The sequence below is a fragment of the Mobula hypostoma genome, chromosome X2 (genome assembly GCF_963921235.1).
Source record: "Mobula hypostoma chromosome X2, sMobHyp1.1, whole genome shotgun sequence".
Taxonomy (NCBI): domain Eukaryota; kingdom Metazoa; phylum Chordata; class Chondrichthyes; order Myliobatiformes; family Myliobatidae; genus Mobula; species Mobula hypostoma.
The window spans coordinates 35,773,759-35,800,223 of NC_086129.1; the positions used below are offsets into that span (position 1 = coordinate 35,773,759).

The 26,465-nt window shown below is 40.7% G+C and overlaps 1 protein-coding gene across 2 annotated transcripts; it reads left to right on the forward strand.

The window, feature by feature from the left end:
- Positions 1-581: 581 nt before the first annotated feature.
- Positions 582-26,267, forward strand: si:dkeyp-69c1.9 (uncharacterized). 2 transcript variants are annotated; one of them, XM_063038137.1, is made up of 8 exons: positions 582-678; positions 5,508-5,617; positions 7,518-7,654; positions 10,216-10,408; positions 17,260-17,470; positions 22,173-22,308; positions 24,375-24,490; positions 26,030-26,267. In XM_063038137.1, exons 1-8 carry the CDS (start codon positions 599-601, stop codon positions 26,133-26,135), a joined length of 1,089 nt encoding a protein of 362 aa, XP_062894207.1. In that variant the 5' UTR covers positions 582-598; the 3' UTR covers positions 26,136-26,267. The 2 variants fall into 2 exon arrangements, with proteins under 2 accessions (XP_062894207.1, XP_062894208.1); XM_063038138.1 differs by having other exon boundaries at positions 10,225-10,408.
- The last annotated feature ends 198 nt before the right edge of the window (positions 26,268-26,465 follow it).

Below are 26,465 nucleotides of genomic sequence, written 5' to 3' on the forward strand. Positions count from 1 at the left end.
TGACATCCAGCAAGGAAAGTGCTGCAAGCCTGAGTTTAACATCCCCTCTGAAATACAGTCACAATGCAATGGTTCTTCAGTACCCCAGTGGGAGTGCCAGTCTCGATTATGCGATCAAGTGACTCCAGTGGAACTTTACACAAAGAGAAGAATCCTGCTCGCTGAAAGGAACTACTGTGCACAGGGTTCTTAAATAAAGGCTTTAGACTTGGCAGTCCCTGGTAATTTGTAACAAAGGAACTCTGAATAGTGAACCCACATTGGTACTCGACACTATCCTCTCTCCCTCTCAGGTGAGCCTGTAGTAAACTTGGCTTACTCATTGCTTCAACCATAATTAAAATAGGCTCAGATCTCATTATTCCTTTCAAACCTAAACAACCCCCTACTGAGTAGTCAAGTTGCATGTGAGAAAGTGCCATAGCAACAGGCATACACTGAAGAGATTGATTATAATTGACTCCAATTAAGGAACACAGACTGACCACTGTCAGGAGGAAGTTCTTCCTGGACACACTGTGGGACGCTCTGAAAGGACTTGCTCAGTTTCTGAGTGGTTCTCTTTAGGAACGCACTTCAAAAAGAACTATTTGTTAAAATGGCTCTCAATTATTTGAAAAAAATAGAAGATCTGAGATTCCCGGAGTTTTCGTGCCTCTGTGAGCTGTGTGATTGTGGGTAAGAGTGTCTCTCCAATATAGACAAAGTTAGAAAGACTTGTGTTTATACGGCACCTTTTGTAACATTTGTAGTTCAGTCCAATGATTGGCACAGTTAAGAGAGTACTTCTGAAGTGTAATCCTGTATATTATGTTAGAATGTACCAAGGCTGTAAGCCATGTGCTGAACCATGAATGCATTTGGAAGAAGCAAATTCACTTTCAAGAGTATCCATTATCAGCAAACCCAGTCCTTCTATTCCTCACCCACTCAACCTCCCTAAAAACCATTTTTATCCCAGCTTTCTCTTTTCTACCCCAACCTGAGCCAAGCATTGCAGCATTATGCTTCCTTCTTTCGCCCTTTCAACCACAATTCCATGCCTTTAATCTCAACCCCACTCTGTCTACACTACACTCAACTTCTTCAACAGTAACCTTACTTGCCTATCCTTATCACAGCCCTATCCTAACCAGATTTTTTTTCAATTCCTCATTGTAGTAGCGTTACCACATCCCCCCTATCTGAATCCCAACTCTACCTTCTATTCTATTCTTAATTTCAATCCTAACCACAACACTTCTATCCAAGTATCTAGGATCCAACGTTCAAAAGTTTTCCCATTTCAGCAAAGTTCAATGTCAGTCTGTGATAAGTCACTGATCACTATATTATTGACATCACAATACCAGTGACATCTCAGAACAATTAGTCTCAGCATCTCAGGACAGGATTATTGGAGCCAGAGATCCAACTCGTAATCACTACCTATTTCCTCTTGCTGGTAAGTGTCTGTGGAATTCTAATCTTGATTGTGATATCCAATTTGGAGTGTCAAACCTGTTCTCTCACATAATGGGTCCTTTGAATGAGGGTAGTGGGCAATAAATAGTCAATTCCTTCAATGCTGGAGGTAAGAAATTTAGAAGCATAAAGCAGTGGTGATAGCAATTCTGAAATTCCTTATTGGCCATTGAGCACTTTGGGGCACCCTGTAGGGTATGAGTGGCTCTACTTACAAGATTTCTATCCTGCTGCCCTCGAGCTTTGTGGGAGATCTTCAGACCAACACAGTGAGAGTGTTCATAACTTCACCAGGATTGTGGAAGTGGAGGTGGGAATTGTGCAAATTCTTGCGGATTTAGTGACAACTTTTGTGTCTCAGTATAAAACAACACCAGTCAAGGATGCGTGTGTGGAACAGGTTACCCTTTACATACTGGAAACTGAAGTTTCTGCTCTTCTGTTTTGAGACTGCCAGGCTTCATGGCATACCAGATTCTGTTAAACATTCCACTGAACTAGCCACTGGTCATCAACCCTGATCACCACTGTACCATTCCATTCACTCTGTGTATGAGCCATATAGGGCCCGTTAGTCAAAAGTCTGCACCAATCTCAAACTTTAATCATGATCAGGCACCAACCTAGATAATTTATTCGATTGCACCTTTTCCTCATAGCGCCATGTTAATCCCAAACTGTAGCTTGTCCTTTGCCTAAAGTTGTCTAATGCCATTGGTTTATAGTCCAGCATCAATCCAAATTAATCCCATTTAAAATGTAAGCTCTCCATTCCAGCTCTTGTCCATTTAAAAAAAAACTTAATTGCCAGGGACGCACATTACATTTTCTGCTTTATGTATGTTTTTCCCCATTATCCTGGAAACAATAGCATTGAATGACTTGGAGTCCATTGAATGTCCTTCCAGCAATTTTATCATTTACTGGTGTTTCACAGACTGTTCCACAGGATGTGGCATGGACGATGTAAAAAAAATACAAATAGAGAAAACATTTTAATAGTTTATTTTCTGAATTGGACGTCTGCTACTCGTGACAGTGGACTTCCTGTATCATGAGTAGCAGACATCTGTCATGACATTCTACTCATTGGGTTTCTTTGTACACTCACTGTGTTTCAAAAACTACTCTGAGTGCAGAGGACTGAGATGTTTTTGAAACACAGTGTACACTCATCACCTATTAAACTTTTCTGATTTCCTACTTCTGAACAATAAATGTCAGTCTTGTTTTGAACCATCATTGGATGATGAGAACCACCTACCCCACTTTATAACAGTTTCCAGGAATCTCATTGGCTGTTGATAAGCAAACTTCATATCAAATTGTTCCATGTTGATTAATATTGACAGAATGTGAGTGAGCAAAACTGCAACAAAGTGCACTTAATGTAGGGAAATATGACATAATTTTCTTAGGATCCAAAGTCAGATCAGAACATCTAATTGCTCTGAACTGTAGAAGAGAGCGATTTAGAGACAAAGTATACAAATGCCCTAATTTTAGTGACTAAATACAAGCAACTTTAACCCAAGCAGTATTTGTATAGCATGTTCAAAATATAATCAAAGAGAATTATTAAGCAACATTTGACACTGAGCCACATATGAGGAAATAATAGGAAACAAGGTAATGGTGGAGACAATGAACAAATATTTTGTCTGTCTTCACAAAAGTTTTCCAATAATAGTAGATCATTCAGAGGATAAATCGGAAGAAGGAAGTTAAAGGTATATGACTCTCACCAGAGAGAATATACCACGCAAATTGATAGGACTAAAGGCTAATAGTCCTCCAGATTTAGTAGTCTGCATCCTGGGGTCTTAAAAAAAAGAATCAGAGTTAGGTTTAATATCACCAGCATATGTTGTGAAATTTATTAGCTTAGCGGCAGCAGTACAATGCAATACATGATAATGTTAGAAAAAAAATAAGTAAGCCAATTACTGTAAGTATATATGTATATGAAATAGTTAAGTTTAAAATAGTGCAAGGATAGAAATAATATAATTAAAAGGCGAGGTAGTGTTCATGGGTTCAATGTCTATTTCAGAATCAGATGGCAGAGGGGAAGAAGCTGTTCCTGAATCATTGAGTGTGTGCCTTCGGGCTTCTGTACCTCCTTCCTGATGGTAGCAATGAGGGCATGACCTGGCTGATTGGGGGGGGGGGGGGTCCTTAATAATGGATACTGTCTTTCTGAGGCACACCTCCTCAGAGGCTACAGAGATTATGGATACATCCAGGGTTCTCTCAGATTAGGTCCCAGTGGAATTAAAATCTTCAAAATTCATGCCATTTTAAGAAAGGACAGGCAAACTAATAAGCTACTCTATTAGCTAATATTTGTCTTTAAGAAAATTCTGAAATTCATTTTTGAGAATGTAGCAGCAGAATATTTAGAAAGTCATCATCACTTAGAGTGAATATTTTTGAATTTGGAGAGATTGAATAGGTTGGGTTTGTTTTCCCTGAGGAGTGACTTGCTAGAGGTATATAAAATTATAAGCGGCAGAGACAGGGTAGAGAGTCAGACTTTTTCCCATGGCAAGGGTATTAATAACAAGTTATTATGTTGAAATGGAGTTTTAAAGGGGAGTTAAGGAGGAAGTTCTTTTTTAAAGAGTGGGTGATGTCTGGAGCTTGCTGCTAGAGGAAATGGGAGTCAGATGTAATCAATACATTTGAGAGACACATAGACAGGCACTCAGGCAAGGCAAAAGAGGATATGGACTGACTGGAGGCCAACATGAACATGATAGACCAAATGGTCTGTTTCTGTGCTGCACAGCTCTATGGTACTATGTGGTTTTATGAAAGATAAAATAGGATTGGAAAATTTGTTGCAGTTCTTTCGGAATGTAATTAAGGAAGATGGTATGTATTTGGAATTCAAGAAAACTTTGGAAACTATAGAAAGGGTGCAGAGGAGATTTACATGGATGTTGCCTGGATTGGGGAGCATGCCTTATGAGAATAGGTTGAGTGAACTTGGCCTTTTCTCCTTGGAGCGACGGAGGATGAGAGGTGACCTGATAGAGGTGTATAAGATGATGAGAGGCATTGATCGTGTGGATAGTCAGAGACTTTTTCCTAGGGTTGAAATGGCTAACATGAGAGGGCACAGTTTTAAGGTGCTTGGAAGTAGGTACAGAGGAGATATCAGGGGTTAAGTTGTTTTTTTTTAACACAGAGAGTGGTAAGTGCATGGAATGGGCTGCCAGCAACGGTGGTGGAGGTAGATACGATAGGGTGTTTTAAAAGACTCCTGGACAGGTACATGGAGCTTAGAAAACTAGAGGGCTATGGGTAAGCCTAGGTAATTTCTAAAGTAATTACATGTTCGGCACAGCATTGTGGGCCAAAGGGCCTGTATTGTGCTGTAGGGTTTCTATGTTTCTATAACATCTAATAAGATGCAACCAATGAGATTATTGCACAAGAGAAGAGATCATGATCTTCAGGCTACAACTTTAACATGGATCAAAGATTGACTAACTAAAGTCAGGGTGAATGGATCACTTTCAGGTTAGCAAGCTGTAACTGGTGGGATGCCACAGGGATCAAATGGGGGACTTATCTATTCACAGTCTATGTTAACAACATAAATTAAAGGACTGAGAGAACTCAAGGCAAATTTCCTGATGAGCCAAATACATCAAGTTGTGAGGAGGAGACAAAAATCTGAAAGGAGATTTAAATAGGTTAAACAAAATCTTGACAGATGGTGCATAATGTAGGGAAATACAAAGATATCTATTTTGATAGGTAGAATAGGAACCCAATCTTGCTTAAATGGATGAAGACTACAAAATGTAGCTGTAAAAATAGAGTTGGGTGACCTGGTATGAAGTACATTACAGCATGCAACTACAAAGGAAGATGAAATGCTGACTTTTGCAGTAAAGGGTATAGAGTATATAAAAACAAGCAACTATTTCTAAATTAATAAGGGTCACCAACTGTAAAATTGTTTGGTGTTAGTTAGTTAATAGCTTCATCTGGTTACTTTGTCTTAATGAACTCTTCCTTCTCTCTTCCAGTCAACACAAATGCCATCAGAATTGTAAGAAGAACCAATCAAATCAGCAACGCTCAGTGAATACTGACTGGCTTCTAACAAACTACCAGTCATCCTTCACAAGACCTCTGAGTAAGAACCACAATAACATGGTGGCACATCTACATTTTATCTTAGTTAGGTCATATCTGCTTCCACAATTCGCTCAGATTTGCTTCTGGTCTGAGAGGCCAGCTGAACTGACCCACAAAGTGGAGATAGCTCTCAAATAGATTTCAGTCAAAAGGGCGGTGTAGCACATAATTACTTCTGAACACTGGGTAGATTCCCAGGCTCAGATCACCCAGTGATTTCCAAGCCCTCCAGATCCTTGCTCCAACAGGGGCACAGCAGGGCTCTGGAGACAAGATAAGCGATCCAAGGCACACGCACCAACTAAGGTGCTTTCCTAATTTCAAAGTATCATCAGTTGTCAGCTTGTAGTTTCTATTGATTTTTAACAACTGTATTGTGAATGGTGATTGTTCTTGCAATTAAGGAATTCAAACCATAAGACATCGGAGCAGAATTAGGCTATTTTGCCCTTTGAGTCTGCTCCGCCATTCAATCATGGCTTACCTTTCTTTTTCGCCATCCTCAGCCCCAATCCCCTGCCTTCTCCCCATAGTCTTTGATGCCTTGTCTAATCAAGAACCTATCAAGCTCTGACTTAAATACACTCAACGATCTGGCCTCCACAGCTGCCTGTGGTAATAAATTCCACAAATTCACCACCCTCTGGCTAAAGAAATTTCTCTGCATCTCTTGGTTTAATGGACGCCCCTCTATTCTGAGGCTGTGCCCGCTTGTCGTAGACTCCCCCACCATGGGAAACATCCTTTCCATCTAGGCCTTTCACACATAGTTTACCAAATGGTCATTATCTGTAACTGCTAGCCAATTCTGCATAAAAATAAGCAACACACATCACAGTTACTGGTGAACGCAGCAGGCCAGGCAGCATCTCTAGGAAGAGGTGCAGTTGATGTTTCAGGCCGAGACCCTTCGTCAGGACTGACTGAAAGAAGAGCTAGTAAGAGATTTGAAAGTGGGAGGGGGTGGGGGAGGTCCAAAATGATAGGAGAAGGCCGGAGGGGGAGGGATGGAACCAAGAGCTGGACAGGTGATTGGCAAAGGGGATATGAGAGGATCATGGGACAGGAGGCCTAGGGAGAAAGAAAAAGAGGAGGGGGGAAAACCCAGAGGATGGGCAAGGGGTATAGTGAGAGGGACAGAGTGAGAAAAAGGAGAGACAGAAAAAGAATGTGTGTATATAAATAAATAATAGATGGGGTACGAGGGGGAGGTGGGGCATTAGCGGAAGTTTGAGAAGTCAGTATTCAGAACAGTGTGGTGACAAGGGCCATGCTATTCTCCTTATTGCACAAATGGGGCAGCATGGTAGCATAATGGATAGCATAATCCATTACAGTGCAGGCGATCTGGGCTCAATTTCCGCCACTGCCTGGAAGGAGTTTGTACATTCTCTCTGTGACTGCATGGGTTCCTCCGGGTGCTCCATGTTCCTCCTACAGTCCAAAGGCATACTGGTTGGTAGGTTAATTGGTTAGTTATTGTAAAGGATCAACCAGGGGATTGCTGGGCGGCATGGTTTGAAGGGCCGGAAGGGCCTATTCCACCCTGTATCGCAATAAATCAATCAATAAGTAAATAAATGACAAAATATATGTACGTTGAGTGGTAAGTGTGCATGTGTTCTAGCTCCAGTTAGTTAATTTATTATCAGCAACAACAGAGGCAGATACATTAGGGAGATTTAAGCAACTGTTAGGTGGGCACATGGATGAAAGAAAAATGGTGGGTTAAATGGAGGGAAGCATTGGATTGATCTTGGAGTGGGTTAAAAAGTTAGCACAACATCATAGGTCACCAACTCCATGGGCCAAAGGGCCTGTACTGTGCTGTATTGATCTATGTTTTATGCACTTGCAAGTAGCAGAAACGCAATGATTCATTTTGAATTCCATTTTAGATGTCCTGCCCCGCAGCAGCAAGAGGCCACTGCGCACTCCGCCACACCCCAACCCACCAGCTATGCAGTGTGAAACCACACAGCGCTCGGAATTTGGTCCAAAAGTCCTGAAGGAATGGAAACAAGCTGGGAACAGGGTGAGTAGAGCATGACTGCCCTATGCTGACATTCATTGTGCTTACTTTCAATTCCTGGGAAGGGTTCAGTGTTATGGGATTATAAAGTAGCCACACCGCACAGCACAGAACCAGAGGGAAAGCAGCTGGTTTGCAGGGGAGAGAGCTCTTTACCACAGGGCAGGCTCCAGAATTGTAGGGTGAGAGATCCCAGGAAAGGACCTGATGCCATTGTGCAGGGCACCGGGGGAAGGATCCAGTCCCAAGGTGCCAGGTATCAGTCATAGACTCAGAGCACAGAAATGAGCCCTTTGCCCCCGCCCCCCCCATGTCTATAGTCATAGTCATACTTTATTGATCCCGGGGGAAATTGGTTTTCGTTACAGTTGCACCATAAATAATAAATAGTAATAGAAATAGTAATAGTAATATCACTATTAGTAAATAGTAATAGTCATAGAAATAATAAATAGTAATAGAATAGTAGTAGAAAATAGTAATAAATAGTTAAATAGTAATATGTAAATTATGCCAGTAAATTATGAAGTAAGTCCAGGACCAGCCTATTGACTCAGGGTGTCTGACCCTCCAAGGGAGGAGTTGTAAAGTTTGATGGCCACAGGCAGGAATGACTTCCTATGACGCTCTGTGCTGCATCTTGGAGGAATGAGTCTCTGGCTGAATGTACTCCTGTGCCCACCCAGTACATTATGTAGTGGATGGGAGACATTGACCAAGATGGCATGCAACTTAGACAGCATCCTCTTTTCAGACACCACCGTGAGAGAGTCCAGTTCCATCTCCACAACATCACCGGCCTTACGAATGAGTTTGTTGATTCTCTTGGTGTCTGCTACCCTCAGCCTGCTGCCCCAGCACACAACAGCAAACATGATAGCACTGGCCACCACAGACTCGTAGAACATCCTCAGCATCATCTGGCAGTTGTTAAAGGACCTCAGTCTCCTCAGAAAATAGAGATGGCTCTGACCCTTCTTGTAGACAGCCTCAGTGTTCTTAGACCAGTCCAGTTTATTGTCAATTCATATTCCCAGGTATTTGTAATCCTCCACCATGTCCACACTGACCCCCTGGATGGAAACAGGGGTCACCGGTACCTTAGCTCTCCTCAGGTCTACCACCAACTCCTTAGTCTTTTTCACATTAAGCTGCAGATAATTCTGCTCACACCATGTGACAAAGTTTCCTACCGTAGCCCTGTACTCAACCTCATCTCCCTATGGTAACCTTTTTGCCTATCTACACCATTCCCATTTGCCAGCATTCAGACCATATCCTTCTATACCTCCCCTATTTAAGTGTCTATTTAAATGCCTCTTAAACACAGTAATTGTATCTCATTCCACCATTTCCTCTGGCAGCAAGCTTCCCAAAGATCCTCTTTAAATCTCCGACCTCTCATCTTAAAATTACACCCTTTTGTTTTTGATAACAGGGTTGAAGTGCCAAACAGTCAGGTTGAATTGAATTGCGAGGAAGGCGATATAAATCTGAAAGTGAGGATCAGATGACATAAGCTTGGGTTCTTGTAACCTGGAACTTTGGTCGCAAAAGGGTTTGGTGTTGGAGCCACTGCACAACATTGGAAATTAACAGCAATGATGCAAGAGTTAGGATAAGACCAGGGCTTTGCTGAGGGGTATTCGGGTGAACATTAGGCAGAGCAGTATCAGTAGGAAGAGATTATAAAGGTGAGATGGAGAGGGTTGCAGATTAAAAAATAGATTTAAATCATCCAGCTGATAAAACTCTTCTTACCTGTCCCAAAGAAGTGCAAAAAGATAAGAAGGTAACAAAAGTCTAAAGGTGCATGGGTATAGTGAACAGGCCTTCTGTGGGGGGAACATAAGGTCAGTGGCTGTTATATGATTGAATAAATGAGATCTCTGGTGATTTCAGCCTGCTATCAGGTGGTAATTCAGGATGATAGTGGGTGAGCAGCAGATAAGATGTGTCTCCTAGTGCGGGACATAGCCATTTTCACCAATATAACCTTAGCACATTTGAAAATATTCCTGTTGCACCCACTGTTGCCTGGGATGATGAGAATTTTGGGCGGCATTGGCTAGGAGCTTTTTCTAGGGGCACCAAAATGGATAGAAATGACAGAAAGCTTCAGGTCATGAAAAGAGAGAAGCCAAAACTGAGGTGAAAGGTTAATTCTCTCAACAGTAGCTCTCTTTCAGTGGCTAGTTGAATAAGGTTAAAATAAATGTCAATAACACCAATGCTGTAAATACGAAATAAAGCAGAAAATGTTGAAAATGCTCAGTAGTTCAGGCAGCTTCGGTGGAAGGAGAAACTTTGGTTAATACTTGAAGTTAAAGCCCCTTCATCAGAGCAGGTTGACCTGAAATATTATCACTCTTTCCCCCCCAACAGATGCTTGACCTGCTGAGTGTTTCCAATATTTTCTTCTTTCATTTCACTCTTACAAGGATTTATTTCTGCCAATAATTATTGAATGTTGGATTATTAACAGGATTTAAATAATCTGAAACAATAAGAAAATATTTCCAGTTCCTTTGTGCTCTGCTGATGGGTTATTTTACAATTATGAGCCTATGCAGGAACAACTTCATTCCAAATCTATCCACACCAAGGCATTAACTCTGAAAGAGCGTCCAGTGATGGTACAGAAATGTCCTAGCACAAGCTCACGGTCTGGTCGATTGAGTTCCAGAAGCAACACCAACAGCAAGAGTTGGAAGTCGGAGCCTCAAGTGAGATCTGGGGAATGTCTGACCACAGCAGGTGAAGCTCCCTAATTCTCTGAGCTACCTCCTTTAGCTTTAACTTTCCTCCATGTTAGGGTGTCTTAGCAACTCAAAGTTTGGGATCTTATGATATGAGTATAGCATCAGATGTTGGAGATAAGCTAATGAATTCAAAGATCTTTCTCCATATATTAATGGTTTCTTAGCACCTCACAGTTTGGGATCTTACAATGTAAGTACTGTATCAGATGACAGAGATAGGATAATTCATTCAAAACTGAAAGTAGGAGGCTTTTATTGGAGGGGCATTCACAAGAAGCAGTATCCTGGGATGTGTGTTATTTACAATTTATATTAACAATGAAGGAAAGAACAAAGAATAGCTTATCCAAGTTTAATAACTGGAACAGTGACTACTAAGAGATTCCCACAGGTATTAACTGAATCAGCAAGAAGCTGGTGAATGGAGATTCATTTGGGAAAAGAGGACATTATTCACGTTGGTGGGAAGAATGAAAAAGCAGAATTTTTTTCCCTCAATGGTGAGAAACGAGAAAGTGTTGGTGAACTGAGGAACCTGAATGTGCTGGTAGATAAAATGCAGAAAGTTACAAGTGATAGGAAAGTAAGTGGGGGGTTGGCCATTATTGCATGGGGAATAGAATGTAAGATTAGGCAGATATGAATATAATAAAGTGAAAATGATGGAAATACTCGGCAGGTCAGCTAGTATCTGTGGAGAGAAGAACATTTTGGATTGATGTCCTCTCATCATTTGAGATGAGCATGGCTTAAGATACAGAGAATGTAGTGACAATTGGAGAGAATAAATGTAATGTTTGCTAAAGGAAGATCACATCCAGAGATACCAATGCTATTGAAAAGACAGGCAGGTGGGTAGAGGGGGTGGGGTGGCTCCATTTGTTAAAACAGTGAAATAAAATCCTTAGTAAAAAGTGACACAGAATCAGAAGATGTAGAATCCTTGTGGGTAGAGTTAAAAAACTGAAGGGTAAAAGGACCCTGAAGGGAATTATATACAGGCCTCCAATTAGTAGCCAAGACGTGGGATACAAATTACAACAGAAGGTAGAAAAGGCATGTAAGAAAGGCAATGTTACTATTATTATGGGGACTTCAATTTGGAGACAGACCGTGAAAATCAGGTTAGGGCTGGATCCCAAGAAAAGAAATTTGTAGAAAGCCAACAATAGAGCAGCTTATAGTTAAGCCCACTCGGGAAAAGGCAATTCTGGATTTAGTGTTGTGCATTGAACTGTATTTGATTATGGACCTCAAGGTAAAGGAACCCTTAAGGAGCAGTGATCATTATGATAGAATTCACCCTGCTATTTGAGGGAGAAGCTAAGATTGGATGCACCAGTATTACAGTTGAGTAAGTGTAACTACAGAGGCATGAGAGAGGAGCTGGCTAAAGTTGATAGCAAAGGGATGCTATCGAGGATGACGGTAGCACAGCAATGGCTAGAGTTTCTGAGACTAATTTAGAAAACAGAGGATCATTTCATGCCAAATAAACAGCATTCTAAAGGGTAGATGACATGGGAAGTCAAAGGCAGCATAAAAGCAAATAAGAGGGCGTGCAATATATCAAAATTAGTAGGAAGCTAGAGGATTGGTAAGCTTTTAGTAAATAGCAGAAGGCAACTAAAAAGCTATAAGGGGAGAAAAGATGAAATACAATGGTAAGTAAGCTAATAATATAAAAATGAAAAATTATCTATCTCATTGAAATATGAGGTTCTGAGAATCACTAAAAGTGAATGTAGGGAGAGTGGAACATCTGAATTAGGAAGGACAGATTCAGGACCAAGTTGACAATAAATATCTTTACTCAGAAGTGTATGAATCTTAAAAATTCCATGCCTCATTAGACTGTGGATGCAGAACTAACAACTATATATTTGATTCAATCAGTGCTGGAAAATTGAGGGAGATGATACTCAGATATGGAGCTTGGATGGACTTCTCCTATCTCTATTTCCTCTGTTCTGATGGTAATGCAAAATTGGGAGGGATTGTACAGACACTGGAAAGTTGTTCAGGGATGTGAACAGAGTAAGCATGTGGGCAAAGGTGTGACAAATAGAATTTGTTATAGGAAAGTGTAAAGTCACTTCCTTCAGACTCAAGAAAGAAAACAGGAACAGTGGGTGCAGTAGCTCAGTTATTGGACAAGTGATTAGAGATCTGTATCATTGATCCAGAGACAAATTTTTAATTCTGGAATATATTCGCAGTGACCATTGAACAACTGGTTTATGATTTAAACTAGTTGTTCCACCAGACTCAAAACCAGTTCTTTTTCCCAAGTAATAAGGCTAATCAACACCTCCACCCACTAACTCACCCCACAGCATCCCCAACCACCACTACTTTATCATTTGCATCAGTCTTCACAGTGGAAGACGTCTGCAGTATACCGAACATTCCACAGTGTCAGGGAAGTGAAGTTTGTGCAGTGAAAATTACAGCTGAGAAGGTGCTCAGGAAGCTGAATGGTCTGAGGGTGGATAAATCTCCTGGACCTGATGGAATGCACCCTCGGGTTCTGAAGGAAGTAGCTGGAGAGATTGCGGAAGCATTAACAATGATCTTTCAACAATCCATAGATTCCGGCATTGTACCGGGTGACTGGAAAATTGCAAATGTTACTCCGCTATTTAAGAAGGGTGGGAGGCAGCAGATAGGAAACTATAGACCTGTTAGTCTGACATCAGCAGTTGGGAAGTTGTTGGAATCGATTGTTAGGGATGAGATTACAGAGTACCTGGAGGCACATGACAAGATAGACCAAAGCCAGCACGGTTTCCTAAAAGGAAAATCCTGCCTGACAAACCTACTGCAATTCTTTGAGGAAATTACAAGCAGGGTAGACAAAGGAGATATGGTAGGCGTGGTGTACTTGGATTTTCAGAAGGCCTTTGACAAGATGCCGCACATGAGGCTGCTTAGCAAGATAAGAGCCCATAGAATTACAGGGAAGTTACTAGCATGGGTGGACAATTGGCTGGTCAGCAGAAAACATAGTGGGAATAAAGGGATCCTATTCTGGCTGGCTGCTGGTTACCAGTGGAGTTCCACAGGGGTCAGTGTTGGGACCACTGCTTTTTCTGATGTATGTCAATGATTTGGACTATGGGATTAATGGATTTGTGGCTAAATCTGCCGATGGTACAAAGATAGGTGGAGGAGGGTGTAGTGTTGAGGAAACAGAGAACCTACAGAGAGACTAAGATAGTTTAGGGGAATAGGCAAAGAAGTGGCAAATAAAATACAATGTTGGAAAGTGTATGGTCATGCACTTTGGTGGAAGAAATAAACAGGCAGACTATTATTTAGATGTGGAGAGAATTCAAAATGTAGAGATGCAAAGGGATTTGGGAGTCCTTGTGCAAGATACCTTAAAGGTTAACCTCAAGACTGAGTTGGTTGTGGAGAAGGCGAATACAATGTTGGCATTCATTTCTAGAGGTAGATAATATAAGAGCTGGGATGTGATGTTGAGGCTCTATAAGGCACTCATGAGACCACACTTGGAGTATTGTGTGCAGTTTGGGGAACCTTATTTTAGAAAGGATATACTGACATTGGAGAGGGTTCAGAGAAAATTCACAAGAATGATTCCAGGAATGAAAGGGTTACCCTATGAGGAACGTCTGGCAGCTCTTGGCCTGTATTCCCTGGAGTTCAGGAGAATGAGGGGGGATCTCATAGAAACATTCCAAATGTTAAAAGGCCTGAACAGATTAGATATGGCAAAGTTATTTCCCAAGGTAGGGGAGTCTAGGACAAGAGGGCATGACTTCAGGATTGAAGGATGTCCATTTCGAACTGAGATGCGGAGAAATTACTTTAGTCAGAGGGTGGTAAATCTGTGGAATTTGTTGCCATGAGCGGCTGTGGAGGCCAAGTCATTGGGTGTATTTAAGGCAGAGATAGATCGGTCCTTGATTAGCCAGGGCATCAAAGGGTAAGAGGTGAAGGCAGGGGAGTGGGGATGATCAGAAGAATTGGATCAGCCCATGACTGAATGGGCCAAATGACCTACTTCTGCTCCAATATCTTATGGTTTTATTTCCTGTCAGTCACACCTGTGTCTAGTGTCATGTAATGTACAATCAATGTATATAATCTATCTTACATATTTATATTTATTGTGTTCTTTATCTTAGTGTTTTTTTTGTGCTGTATTGGATCTGGAGTAACAATTATTTCATTGTTCTTTACACTTTTATACTGGAAATGATGCTAAACAATCTTGAATCTTGAAACAATTTTGAAAAACTCCTCTAGTTCACTAATGTCTGTCACCCACACTGGTGTATGAGACTCTAAACTCAATGTAGTTGACTGTTCATTCAGGAGCTACTGGTGATGTACAATAAATGACTCCTGATGGCAATGATGTCCACACCCCGTGAATGAGCATACAGGAATAATTTCCTAGAGTCATGGAACTTGGGACTCCATTATAGAAATCAACAAACGTCAGCTGTCATAAGTGAAATGCAATAGAAAGGCTAATGAAATGCTACTGCTTACCTTAAGTAAAGATAAGGAAGGAAAAAGAAGCACTTTAGCTGCACAGAACAATGGTCAAACTCCATCTGCAGAACACCCTCCTGATTCTTTGTAGTAAGGTTTATGTGCACTGCAACTGTAGAGAGCGTAAAGGGCCCAGAACTTATAACATTCTGTTTCCATTCCCTAGGATGTCAGTGCTCCCAATATCAGAACAAAATCCAGCAACCCACAAGACAAGCAGAAATTCATAAGAATTTCTGCAATATGCCAGAACGTGCAAAACCAAATCCAGACAACTTGAAGTTTGAAGGTATGGCAATTAGAGCCACAGATAAGAGCAGGGTCCCACAACAGCTCTTTGGTACTCTACTCAGTGTACCGAAATTGGGCTTTGTACCTTATGGATTCAAGGTCAGGGAGGTAAGACTTGGACAATGAACACCAGGTATTCATCATAAAGTATTCCCATTGTTGCTACACTGTGTGTCAGAAAGTACCTAGTCATGTCCTCACCTGCAAATCAGAACAATAAAGGATAGGTAAGGAAATACCAACTTCACAGGTACATTGTCAAATGGAATTTGAGACACCGAAAAAAAAGTTATGGCAATTTAGTCAAAAAGTTAATTATATTGAAATTGGAAAACAGAAGAATTCTGGTATGCTGGGTTTAGGTAATGACTCTTAATGATGGATCAGTTAAATTTGTGAACGTTGAAGAGCCCTGAACTAAAAGTGCTGAGTAGACTAAATAGTCACAGGACTAGAGAGAGAGAGTAGTAAGAATGAAAAGACATAGACATATTTGAAAACAAGGATGAGGATCTGAAAATCATGGACTTGCTTGACTACAAACTACAGGGCAGCAGGTTTAGGGGAAATGATGGGCAGCAGTTTGAAAGAATAGCTAGGCAGTAGAGTTTACCTCAGTTTTATAAGACCGAAAGAGTAAAGACAGCCAGTAATGTTTTGGTCAGGTATCGATTAACAAAATTATCAGCTGTGGTTTCAACAGCGGACATGATAAGGCAAGAGCAGCCAAAAATGGAAACAGATGGTCATGGATATGTAAATCAATCCATTTCAGCCACAGTTAGTGGCTAAAGGAAAGAATCAAATGGACTTCATACAGTAGATACAGTTTGTGAAAAGAACTAAACACTTGATTTCAGCTTTCCAAATACTTAGTAGAAGGAAGCTTTTACAGATCCAGTGCTGTATGTTGGACAAGTAGTTTGGCAGAAGAGTTGAAGTAATTGTGAGTTGGAGCTGGCTGTCATTGGCATCCTTGTAGAACCTGACACCTACCTGGAAATGTAACTGCAGTGGTCTGGTCTGTAACCAATCTCCCGAGTATGGGAGAAGACAACCAGATGGCTCATGTTTGAATATTCAACTGGCCTACAGCCAGTTTGTTGTGACTAAGGCCTCTTTTGCAACTGCATTTTAATACAATATGGGGATGTCCAAAACGGTCATTGTCCCATCACGTCAATATTGCACTACCATGTCCTTGAGGATGCACTAGCATTTCTGGGCAACTACTTTCAGATGACGTTGTTGAAACGGCAGTCATAGAGAACAAGTAAGAGAGATTAAAGAATAGATCTTTGGGGTGCACTAAGAGGTAAAGATATAAGATTCCAAGCAAGTCTCTGGCTTATACTGAATAGATAATATTGGAGCCAAGCAAGTGTTGATCAATCCAGCTGAACTTCAGTTTTAAACCACTTCAAGGAAGACAGCTGGTTTGACAAGGATGAGGAGTGATACTTTACATTTATTGCAGTAGTTTGTGGCTTTAACAAGGGCCGTTCTAATCTAATCTAATCTGCACCTCTGACAGTTCTGGAAACCAATTGAGATGATGTGGGGTTGTGCGTGATATGGCTTAGATCAGTTAACTCTTTTGAGAGACAATACTAAGTTTCTGCCGGCTGGTGGTGTAGTGGCATCAGCGCCGGACTTCGGAGTGAAGGCTCCAGAGTTCGAATCCAGCCAGCTCCCTTGCACGCTTTCCATCCATACTAGGTTGAGCGTCGAGCTAGCAACTCGGCCTTGTGAAAATAAGAAAGCCTGCTAAAAGAACGCCGTTATGACGGCGTCCCGATAATTTCACTCAGAGTTAAGGGCTTTCTTCTTCTTCTTTTTCACTAAGTTTCCTCTATATTATCCAATCAAACACTTACAAGGTGAGTACATATGGATCTGATACAGACTACTGGATTAATTTGTGGGTCATGCAGACAAAGAAGTCTGTAATTATTTTCAGTTTTTCAGTTTGTAAAGTTGTGATACATTGAATGAAATTGTTCACAATATGTTACTTTGTCACTAAAGGTGTTCTTGATTTGAATACCACTTACCAAGTCATGTTTCAGCCTTTACCCTTCGAGAAACAGCACACAGGATCTAAGAAGCGACCAAAAGCCAAACCCGCTCCCATGGACCTGCTCAGCAGTTACCGCAAAGATTTTCCTGAACACCACCAACCAAAGATGAACTTGATAATACCAGCACAGGACAACCTGCAAGTTAACCGCCATCTACCGTAAGAATAGTGCATTAATGCACATTAATACCAGATTGCCTATGAACAGTAGTTGCATCCTGGAGGCAAGTGATTGTAGATGCTGGAATCTGGAGCATTACACAAAGCGCTGGAGGAATGCAGCATGTCAGGCAGCATCTATAAAGGGAAATGGACAGTTGCCGCTTTTGACTATCCATTTCATCCATAGATAATGCCTGATCCTCTGAGTTCCTTCAGTACTTTCTGCTGCTGCTTCTTGTTTGGTTTCTGAAGAATATGACAAATTTTAGGACCTTATTTTCACTTTCCAATAATTTTTGAGAGAACTTAACTTCAACTTCTCTACTTTATTCTCTTGACCATTTCGTCTACCACCCCACTCACCATAAAGGTTGTACCAGGGAACAAATATCAATTCGGGTTCAGGTCTAGTGATGAAAGAAATGCAGATGCTTGAAAACTGAAATAAAAAGTGCTGGAAAAACTCAGCAAGTCAGGCATCATCTGTGGAAAATAGTTAATATTTTAGGTCAAAGACCCTTAATCAGAAATGGGAAAGAGAAAACTAACTTACATTCAGTGGCCCTTTATTTGGTACCTCCTGAGCCTAATAAAATGGCCAGAGTGTATGTTTGTAATCTTCTGGTGCTGTAGCCCATCCACTTCAAGGTTCAACCTGCTGTGCTTTCAGAGATGCTGTTCTGCAGACCACTGTTGTAACACATGGTTATTTGAGTTACTGTCGCCTTTTTGTCAGCATGAAACAGTCTGGCCATTTGCCGCTAACCTCTCTCATTAATGAGATTAACAAGGCATTTTTGCCCACAGAACCAAGCCAACAGGGAGTTCTACATCACAGAAACAGGGCCTTCAGTCCAACTAGTCCAAGCTGACCAAGATTTCCATCCAAGCTAGTCCATGTGCTGCATTTGGCCTTCATCCCTCTAAACCTCTCCATTCTGTGTATTTATCCAAATACCTTTTTAAACATTGTTAATGTATCTGCCTCAATCACTTTCTCTGTTAGCTCGTTCCATATACTGACTCCTCTGTGGGTGAAAATTTGCCCCTCAAGTTCTAATTAAATCTTTCCTCTCTCACCTTCAATCTATGTCCTCTAATTTTTGATTCAACAACCCTGGAACCAAGAACAGGTCAATCAAAATGCTACAACTTAATATTTGCTGCATTCTTACTTACAGTTTAAAGAGCTATTCATAGAGAATATTGAGGGCTTCTACACTTGAATGAATACAACTGAAGTAGCTGGGACCATGAGGGATAAATTTTACAAGTGTTTAATAATTTATTTTTATGAAGGTGGGAAGTATTTGGCTTTGGAGCAGCTTTGACCAATGAAAGCATATCTTGAAGTATCGGGTGTAATGCTAATGGTAAGGGTGATACCCTAGGAACCATCGTGAGGGCATCTGGATAACCCCAGAGATTATTGTAAGAAGTAGGTATGGAAAGTATATATTCTTGGAGACCATTGTGAAAAGTTAGGTGAGAAGCATGTGATCTTATGGATTGGTGCATGATGTGGATAATGGGTGACATTGGAGACCAGTTATTGGGTCTGATGCATGCATTGAGTAAAAGTGGAGTGTTTAGTTGTGTTCCTGACAATGTCAGGACATGTGGGAGATGGAAGAATATCTAAATATTTTGACGAAGTACGAAGGGACTGCTTTGTTGAGCACCTCTGCTCCATCTGTCAAAAGCAGAACTTCACAGGGACCAAGCATTTTAATTCCAGTTCCCATTCTGATATGTGGAGGAGCAACACCCTGTATTCCTCAACCTGATGGCATGAATATTGATATCTCCTTCCAGTAAAAAATATTCCCTCCCCCGCCCCTCTTCTTCTATTTCCCACTCCAGCCTCTTACCTCTTCTATCAGCTCCCCCTGGGCCCCTTCTCCTCTCCTATCAGATTCCTTCTTCTCTTGCCCTTTCCCTTGCCTCCCCACCTGGCTTCACCAATCATTTCCAGCTAGTGTCCTTCCTCTCCCTCCCATCTTTGTATTCTGGAGTTTTCCCCCTTCCTTTCCAGTCCTGAATCAGAATTAGAGTCAGGTTTAATACCCATATATATCATGAAAGTTGTTAACTTAGCAGCAGCAGTACAATACATGATAATATATATATTAAAAAAAAGTATATACAGTTGCAAGAAAAGGTTTGTGAATCCTTTGCAATTGCCCAGTTTTCTGCATTAATTACTTATAAAATGTGGTCTGATCTTCATCCAAGTCACAATAATAAACAAACACAACCTGCCTAAACTAATAACACACAAACAATTGTACTTTTCATGTCTTTATTGAGCATATTGTTTTATCATTCACAGTCCAGGCTGGAAAAAGTATGTGAACCCTCGTATTCAATACCTGGTAGAACCTCCTTTAGCAGCAATAACCTCCACCAAGCATTTCCTGTAGCTGCTGGTCAGATTTGTGCATCAGTGAGAAGAAATTTTAGACCATTTCTCCATACAAAGCCGTTTCAGTTCATCAATATTTCTGGGATACCTTGCATGGATATCTTCAGGTCATGTCACAGCCTCTCAATTGGGTTAAGGTCTAGACTCTGGCTTGGCCATTCCAAAACACAAGTTTCTTCTTTTTAAACCATTCTGTTGTTGATTTACTCCTGTGTTTCAGATCATTGTCTTGTTGCATCATCCAACTTCTATTAAGCTTGAGCGGACTGACTGCTACTCTGCCATTCTCCTGTAAAATGTCTTAATACAATTTTGAAATCACTGTTCCCTTACTGATTACAAGTTGTCCAGGCCCTGAGGTAGCAAAGCAGCCCCAAACTATGATGCCCCTTCCACCATGCTTCAAGGTTGGAATGAGGTTTTGGTGTTGGTGTACATTTCCACCAAAAAGTTCAACTTTTGTCTCATCTGTCCACAGAACATTGTCTCAGAAGAATTGTAGAACATCCAGGTGGTCTTCTGCAAACTTGAGCAATATTTTTTTTTGGAGAGCAGTGGTTTCCTCCATGAACACCATTCTTGTTCAGTGTTTTTCTTACAGTTGACACAACAAAACAGAAACTTTAGCAAGTTCTAGAGATTTCTGAAGGTGTTTTGTTGTTACCCTTGGGTTCTTTTTCACTTCCTCCTGCATTGCATGTTGTGCCCTCGGTGTGATCTTTGCAGGACGCCCACTCCTTGGGAGAGTACCTACAGTACTGAATTTCTTCCATTTGTAGACAATTTCTCTTATTGTGGACTGATGAACACTCAGATCTTTAGAAATGCATTTGTCACCTTTTCCAGCTTCATGCATACCTACAATTCTTCTCAGGTCCTCTGAAAGTTGTTTTGATTGAGGCATGGTACGCACAAACAGATCTTTCTTGAGAAGAGCAGGCTCTGTCAGTAACTTAACTTCCTGTGTCTTTTTTTAATAGAGCAGGGCACCTCTACAACCTACACCTCCAATCTCATCTCATTGATCGGAACACCTGACTCCAAATAGCTTTTGTAGAAGGCATTACCCCAGAGGTCCACATACTTTTTTGAACCTGGACTGTGATTGTTTAAATGGCGTACACAATATTGATGAGAATTACAATTGTTTGTGTGTTATTACTTCAGGCAGATTGTGTTTATTATTGTGACTTAGATGAAGATCAGACCACATTTTATGCGTAATTAATGAAGAAAACCAGGTAATTGCAAAGGGTTCACAAACCTTTCTTGCAGCTGTATGCATTAGTTAAATGTTTTAAAAAGTGCAAAAACAGAAATAGTAAAAAAAAAAGTGAGACAGTGTTCATGGGTTAAATATCCATTTAGGATTCAGATAGTACAGGGGATGAAGCTGTTCCTGAATCACTGAGTGTGTGCCTTCAGACTTCTGCACCTCCTTCCTGACAGTAATAATGAGAAGACAGCATGTCCTGGGTGATGTGGGTACTTAATAATGGACGCCACCTTTTTGAGACACCGCTCCTTGAAAATGTCTTGGATACTACAGAGGCTAGTATCCAAGATGGAGCTGACTAATTTTACAATTTTCTGTAGCTTCTTTGGATCCAGTGGACTAGCCTCGCCTCCCCTCCCCCCCCCCAAGCCACACTAGACTGTGAGCAGACTTTCAGAATACACTCCGTAGTATATCTGTCAAAGTTTTCGGGTGTTTTAGATGACAAACCAAATCTCCTTAAACTCATGAAATATAGCGCTGTCTTGCCTTCATTTTAGCTGCATTAATATGTTGGGACTAGGTTATATCTGCAGAGGTCTTGACACCCAGGAACTTGAAATTAACTCACTCTCTCCACTCTGATCCCTTTATGAGGATTGGTTTGTGTTGCCTTGTCCTCCCCTTTCTGAAGAACTGCTGACATAAGTGTTTGTACTGTCTGGGTGATCTAAGGCCATGTGAAGCTGGTCTCGGCCCGAAACGTCGACTGTTTATTCATTTCCATTGATGCTGCCTGGCCTGTTGAGTTCCTCCAGCATTTTGCGTGTGTTGTTTTGGATTTCTAATCTTTTGATATTTACCCATAGCAATTTTTTTCTGAAATTGGTGGGGTTTTTTTGTTTACTATCTCCTCTGAGGAGTTATGAACATGGATTGTACTGTCATAGACCATCCAGAATATTTTTCAAAGTTAAAGATGTCTTTTAAGTGAAATTGTTGTTGCACATAAGTAACACCATTTTATAATCCTTCAATACATTTTCCCTATCTTACAGGACGGATTTCAACACAATTCAGAGAAATTCATATATTGGCTGGGATACTACTCGTTATCCCCGCCCTGACGCTATTAAATATAAAGATGAGTTGGCTGTAGGGGATGGACTCATTGAAAGTGATACAGTGACACAGGTAATGCCTGTTTATTGCTTCTGTAGGTTGGAGGATGTGAAGATCTCTCTTTCCAAGAGTCACCAGGCAGTGAATTAGAATGGGATTCCTAGCATACATCTCAGTTTTCATGCAAACATTAGAATCTAACTGTACAATCATGTCTTCAAGGGTCTGTAAACAGTTAGCAGCATAAATGTAGGTCGTTCCTGTTGAGGAGCTGTAGCCTGTAATATGTTCAAAGGAAAGAACTGCTTCCAGTAGTTCCCATTTCAGCAATGCAGTAATCTCCTGCAGGCAAAACTGGCCTTCATTGTCTTCATTCACCAATCAACTTCCTAGCTCTTTGCTTCATCCCTCCCCCTCCAAGTTTCACCTATTGCCTGAAGTTTCTCTCTCCCCTCCCCCCACCTTTCAAATCTACTCCTCAGCTTTTTTTCTCCAGTCCTGCCAGGGTTCAGCCCAAAATGTTGAGTGTACTTTTTTCCATAGATGCTGCCTGGCCTGCTGAGTTCCTCCAGCATTTTATGTGTGTTGTTTCATTGTCTGACTTTGTTTGCCCTGATGGTGGTAATGAGGCTACATACGCTAAGGCTGCACCAAACATCAGGTATCAATTTAATCCTACACTAATTCCATGTTATTCTCACTATATTCCCATCATCTCCCTTATATCCCACCACTTACCTATTCACTTCAAAGATTCAAGGTACATTTATTAACAAAGAATGCAGTACACAGCCCTGAAATTCATCTTCCCAAGGACAGCCATGAAACAAAGAAAACCATGTCCACATCAACAATCAAGAACATCTTCAGAGTGTGGACCCAGCCAAAACCCATAATTGTGCAAATTCCACACAGACAGCACCAGGGGTCAGGACTGATCTTGTCATGGTGGAGCCGCAAAACAATAAATCACTGTGCTGCCCTCTGCTGATTAACAGTTTGATATAAAATAATGACTTTGTAGGGTGCTTAGTAGAGTTACATACAGATCAAAACAGCATGGCTGATACCTTAACTTCCCGCCTCTACCTCCCAGATCCGGAAACCCATTCCCTAATAGAAGACTGGTATTTTTATTTGAAATCATTCAGAAACAATTATCAAAATTCGCCATGTCAGAGCAATCCCTAACTGTACTGCTAGGTACTGCAAACTGTAGACTAACTTCACTGATTAACTCAAATTCGAAATCTTGGTATGAAAGTACGTTATTTGTCCCATTTCATTTCTAAAGCCCCTATTCACAATCATGGATTTAATTTTCCTTTTTACATCAACCTTTCCATTTAATTCCAGTGTATCTTATACTACCTAGAAATCTACTTTTGTATTCAGAATAAGTAATTGAATCCCTTGTATAACCGAGGTACCTTGCCCCTCTGCAAGCCACCTCTAAGGAATCTATTGTGTCCACTTGACTCTAGGTTATATCATTGAATCTGCACCCCAATTCTTAAATCAGTTAACTATTCAGTGCATCGTTTACAGGTCATCCATCAATGGTTAATGATAGTCTGCTTCCTCTCCCCACTTTGGAGGAACTAGTTTTTGCCTGCTAGTGTTATTCTTCTGTACTTTATCTCCTCAGCTTGAGTATAAAATGAAAAGTTTATCTAGACAGCAAGGACTTACTCGTCCCGCAACGAAGCAGATTATTGGTGGCAGATTTGATTCCGAAACAGCATATAAAATTTCCTTCAAAGACTGGAAGCCTAAGACCAGGATACGCCATGGTGACCTTTATGACAGAGCCTACAAACCACCACCACCAGTAAGCAGCCACAACTTAGATGTAGAGTGAAGTTTCCTCTATGCTTTTCCAACAACCATTCCCAGAGCACCTATAATAGAAGTTAGATATGAGCTTTCCCTGACCAATTGGTCTTTTACCAAATGATAGCTCACAACAATTACATTTTCTGTAAGCATTCTTCAGCCTTGAGCAGATAAATGACTTCTGAAGTGTTACTCCTGTACTTCTGAATCATAAAATGTGAGAGGTTTTGTTGAACACACATACCTTTGCTCTAACAATCTCCAGTAGTGCTGTAACTTAACCATTTTTGTTTGTACAATAGGGGAGGATTGAAAGTACATCAGTCACTGGACGAGATTTCACTCCAAAGAACGCCTGCAAGCCAATGTATTCAGCTAAACAACAAAAGAACACTCCTGGCCACCATGAAGCCTGCAGGTAATACCAGCACTTCAACACTGATACATTGAATGCTTAGTCATTCTTGCCAGAGTTAACTTGAAGCTGAAAAAGCTTGCTTACTCTTGTAAAAACCTCTGTTTTCAAATATGGCAATAAATTTCTGGGGCTGGGTGTGATCATGCCAGTAGGCAACAACATTTGTCTGTGGGACTCTCACCTGACTCAGAAGATTGTGGTTCAAGTCCAACTCCACTCCAGAGACCTAGGTACAATAATCCAGGCTGCTGTTGCAGTCCAAAACTAATGACATGCTGTACTAACTGAGGTATTATCTTTCAAATGGGGCATCTAAACAACATCTTTGCACTCTCAGGTGAATATAAAAAATACATCACTATAAAGAGAAGTATTATCCCTGATGACTTGATCAACATTGGATAAAATATATGCTCATGATCTCACTGCTGTATGTGAACCTTGCTTTGTACACAATGTTTACTGTGATTTCTAAATTCGAACAGTGATTACACTTCAAAACTACTTAAAGTAGTTCACAGACTATAAATATGTTCAGATAAACTACACAATAGAGAAAATAAAATTCCCCTTTAAAACCTGCAGTATATTTGAACACTATTAAATCTCACATCTCTAAAATGGGATTGAGGTATTTCGGGATTATTTGTTCAGTCGGTAGCACATTTGCCCTAGACTGTGCACCAGTTTAAGGTCCAACCCAGCTGACCCAATTGAATACTTTTTCATAAGACACTCACTGAAGACCAACAAATTCTCCATTTGTCCTGGCCACCTATTACGCCAACTAAAATCAAGACTCCTTGGATATTTTCTTCTGGTTATCGAACTTTAACACAGCTACTGTATTTGGCTACAGAACAACTGCTATACTTCATTCTAGTGAAAGGCCTGGAAATATTGTTGGAAAGGAGTATGAAACAAATTCCAGACAAGTGATCAAGGCTGTTAATAAATCATACAGGATTAGGGGCTTTGTGTTGAGGGAGAAAGTACTAAACAAGGAAATTATGCTAAACATTTGCAAATCATGAGTTAAGTAACAGCTGTTTCCCTAATCTGGACAGTTTAGTTTAGGTAGGTACCAATGAGTATCAGGGCATGAGCAAACTCAGATGCAGGGGAAGGCAGAAGAACCTATGATTTTCATCTTAAGACTAAAAGAATCATCTAAAATATAGTACATCCTCATATTAATTTGCCTGTTTTTTCTTATTTATTCTTATGTCAAAAAGAAAGATCTGTAACCAGAGGGCAATATTAATTACTACAATTTTTATGTATTGAACTAAAATAATCTGGATTAGACTCTTTGAAAGAGTGCTGGAGACAGATTCAGTAACATCTTTCAAAGGGAATTCCATATTTGCAGAATTATGGGGAAAGTACAGTGAAGAGAGACTGACTGACTAAGTTTTATCCAAGTTCCAATACATGCACTGCATGGTTTTTCATGGTGTACAATTCTATCATGTCTCTATATGTGCTTTCTCAAAATGTTCATAAAATCCTGAATGGTCACCTCTCTTTCTTTTTCAGTTCAATGCCCTTCCCCATGTGCAAGCTGCAAGCCTATCTGATTCACCAGCATCTCAAAAAAATGAAAATTTCCAACAGAGCTGTGCCTATTACATGCACACAATAAGAGCACAGCCAGAGCTGGTGAACCATAGCCACAGAACAATAATACTTCATCCCATCAAGGTCTTTATAACTCAAGCATGGACCAATCTGCCTCAGGTCATCATCACTGGATAATCGTCTTAATGCAGCGTGGAGGCAATCTTACCATTCAGTCTATACATCAAATGAAAAAAGTTGTTCCACCATCTTGAGGAAACCCAGAACTGGCAATAAATGCCGACCTTGCCAGTGACAGTTACATCCAAACAAGGATGGTGGATACCACATATTAAAGACTTTTGTAAGAATGTTTCTAGGACAGATCAGCAATTACATGTCTTGTTTTAATACT

Excerpts from the sequence above, each read along its gene's own strand:
- si:dkeyp-69c1.9 (XM_063038137.1), top strand. The coding sequence starts at position 599 with ATGGCTCTCAATTATTTGAAAAAAATAGAAGATCTGAGATTCCCGGAG. Across the intron at positions 679-5,507 it reads TGTGAGCTGTGTGATTGTGG|TCAACACAAATGCCATCAGA; the intron begins GTAAGAGTGTCT and ends TCTCTCTTCCAG. Across the intron at positions 7,655-10,215 it reads GGAAACAAGCTGGGAACAGG|CCTATGCAGGAACAACTTCA; the intron begins GTGAGTAGAGCA and ends TACAATTATGAG.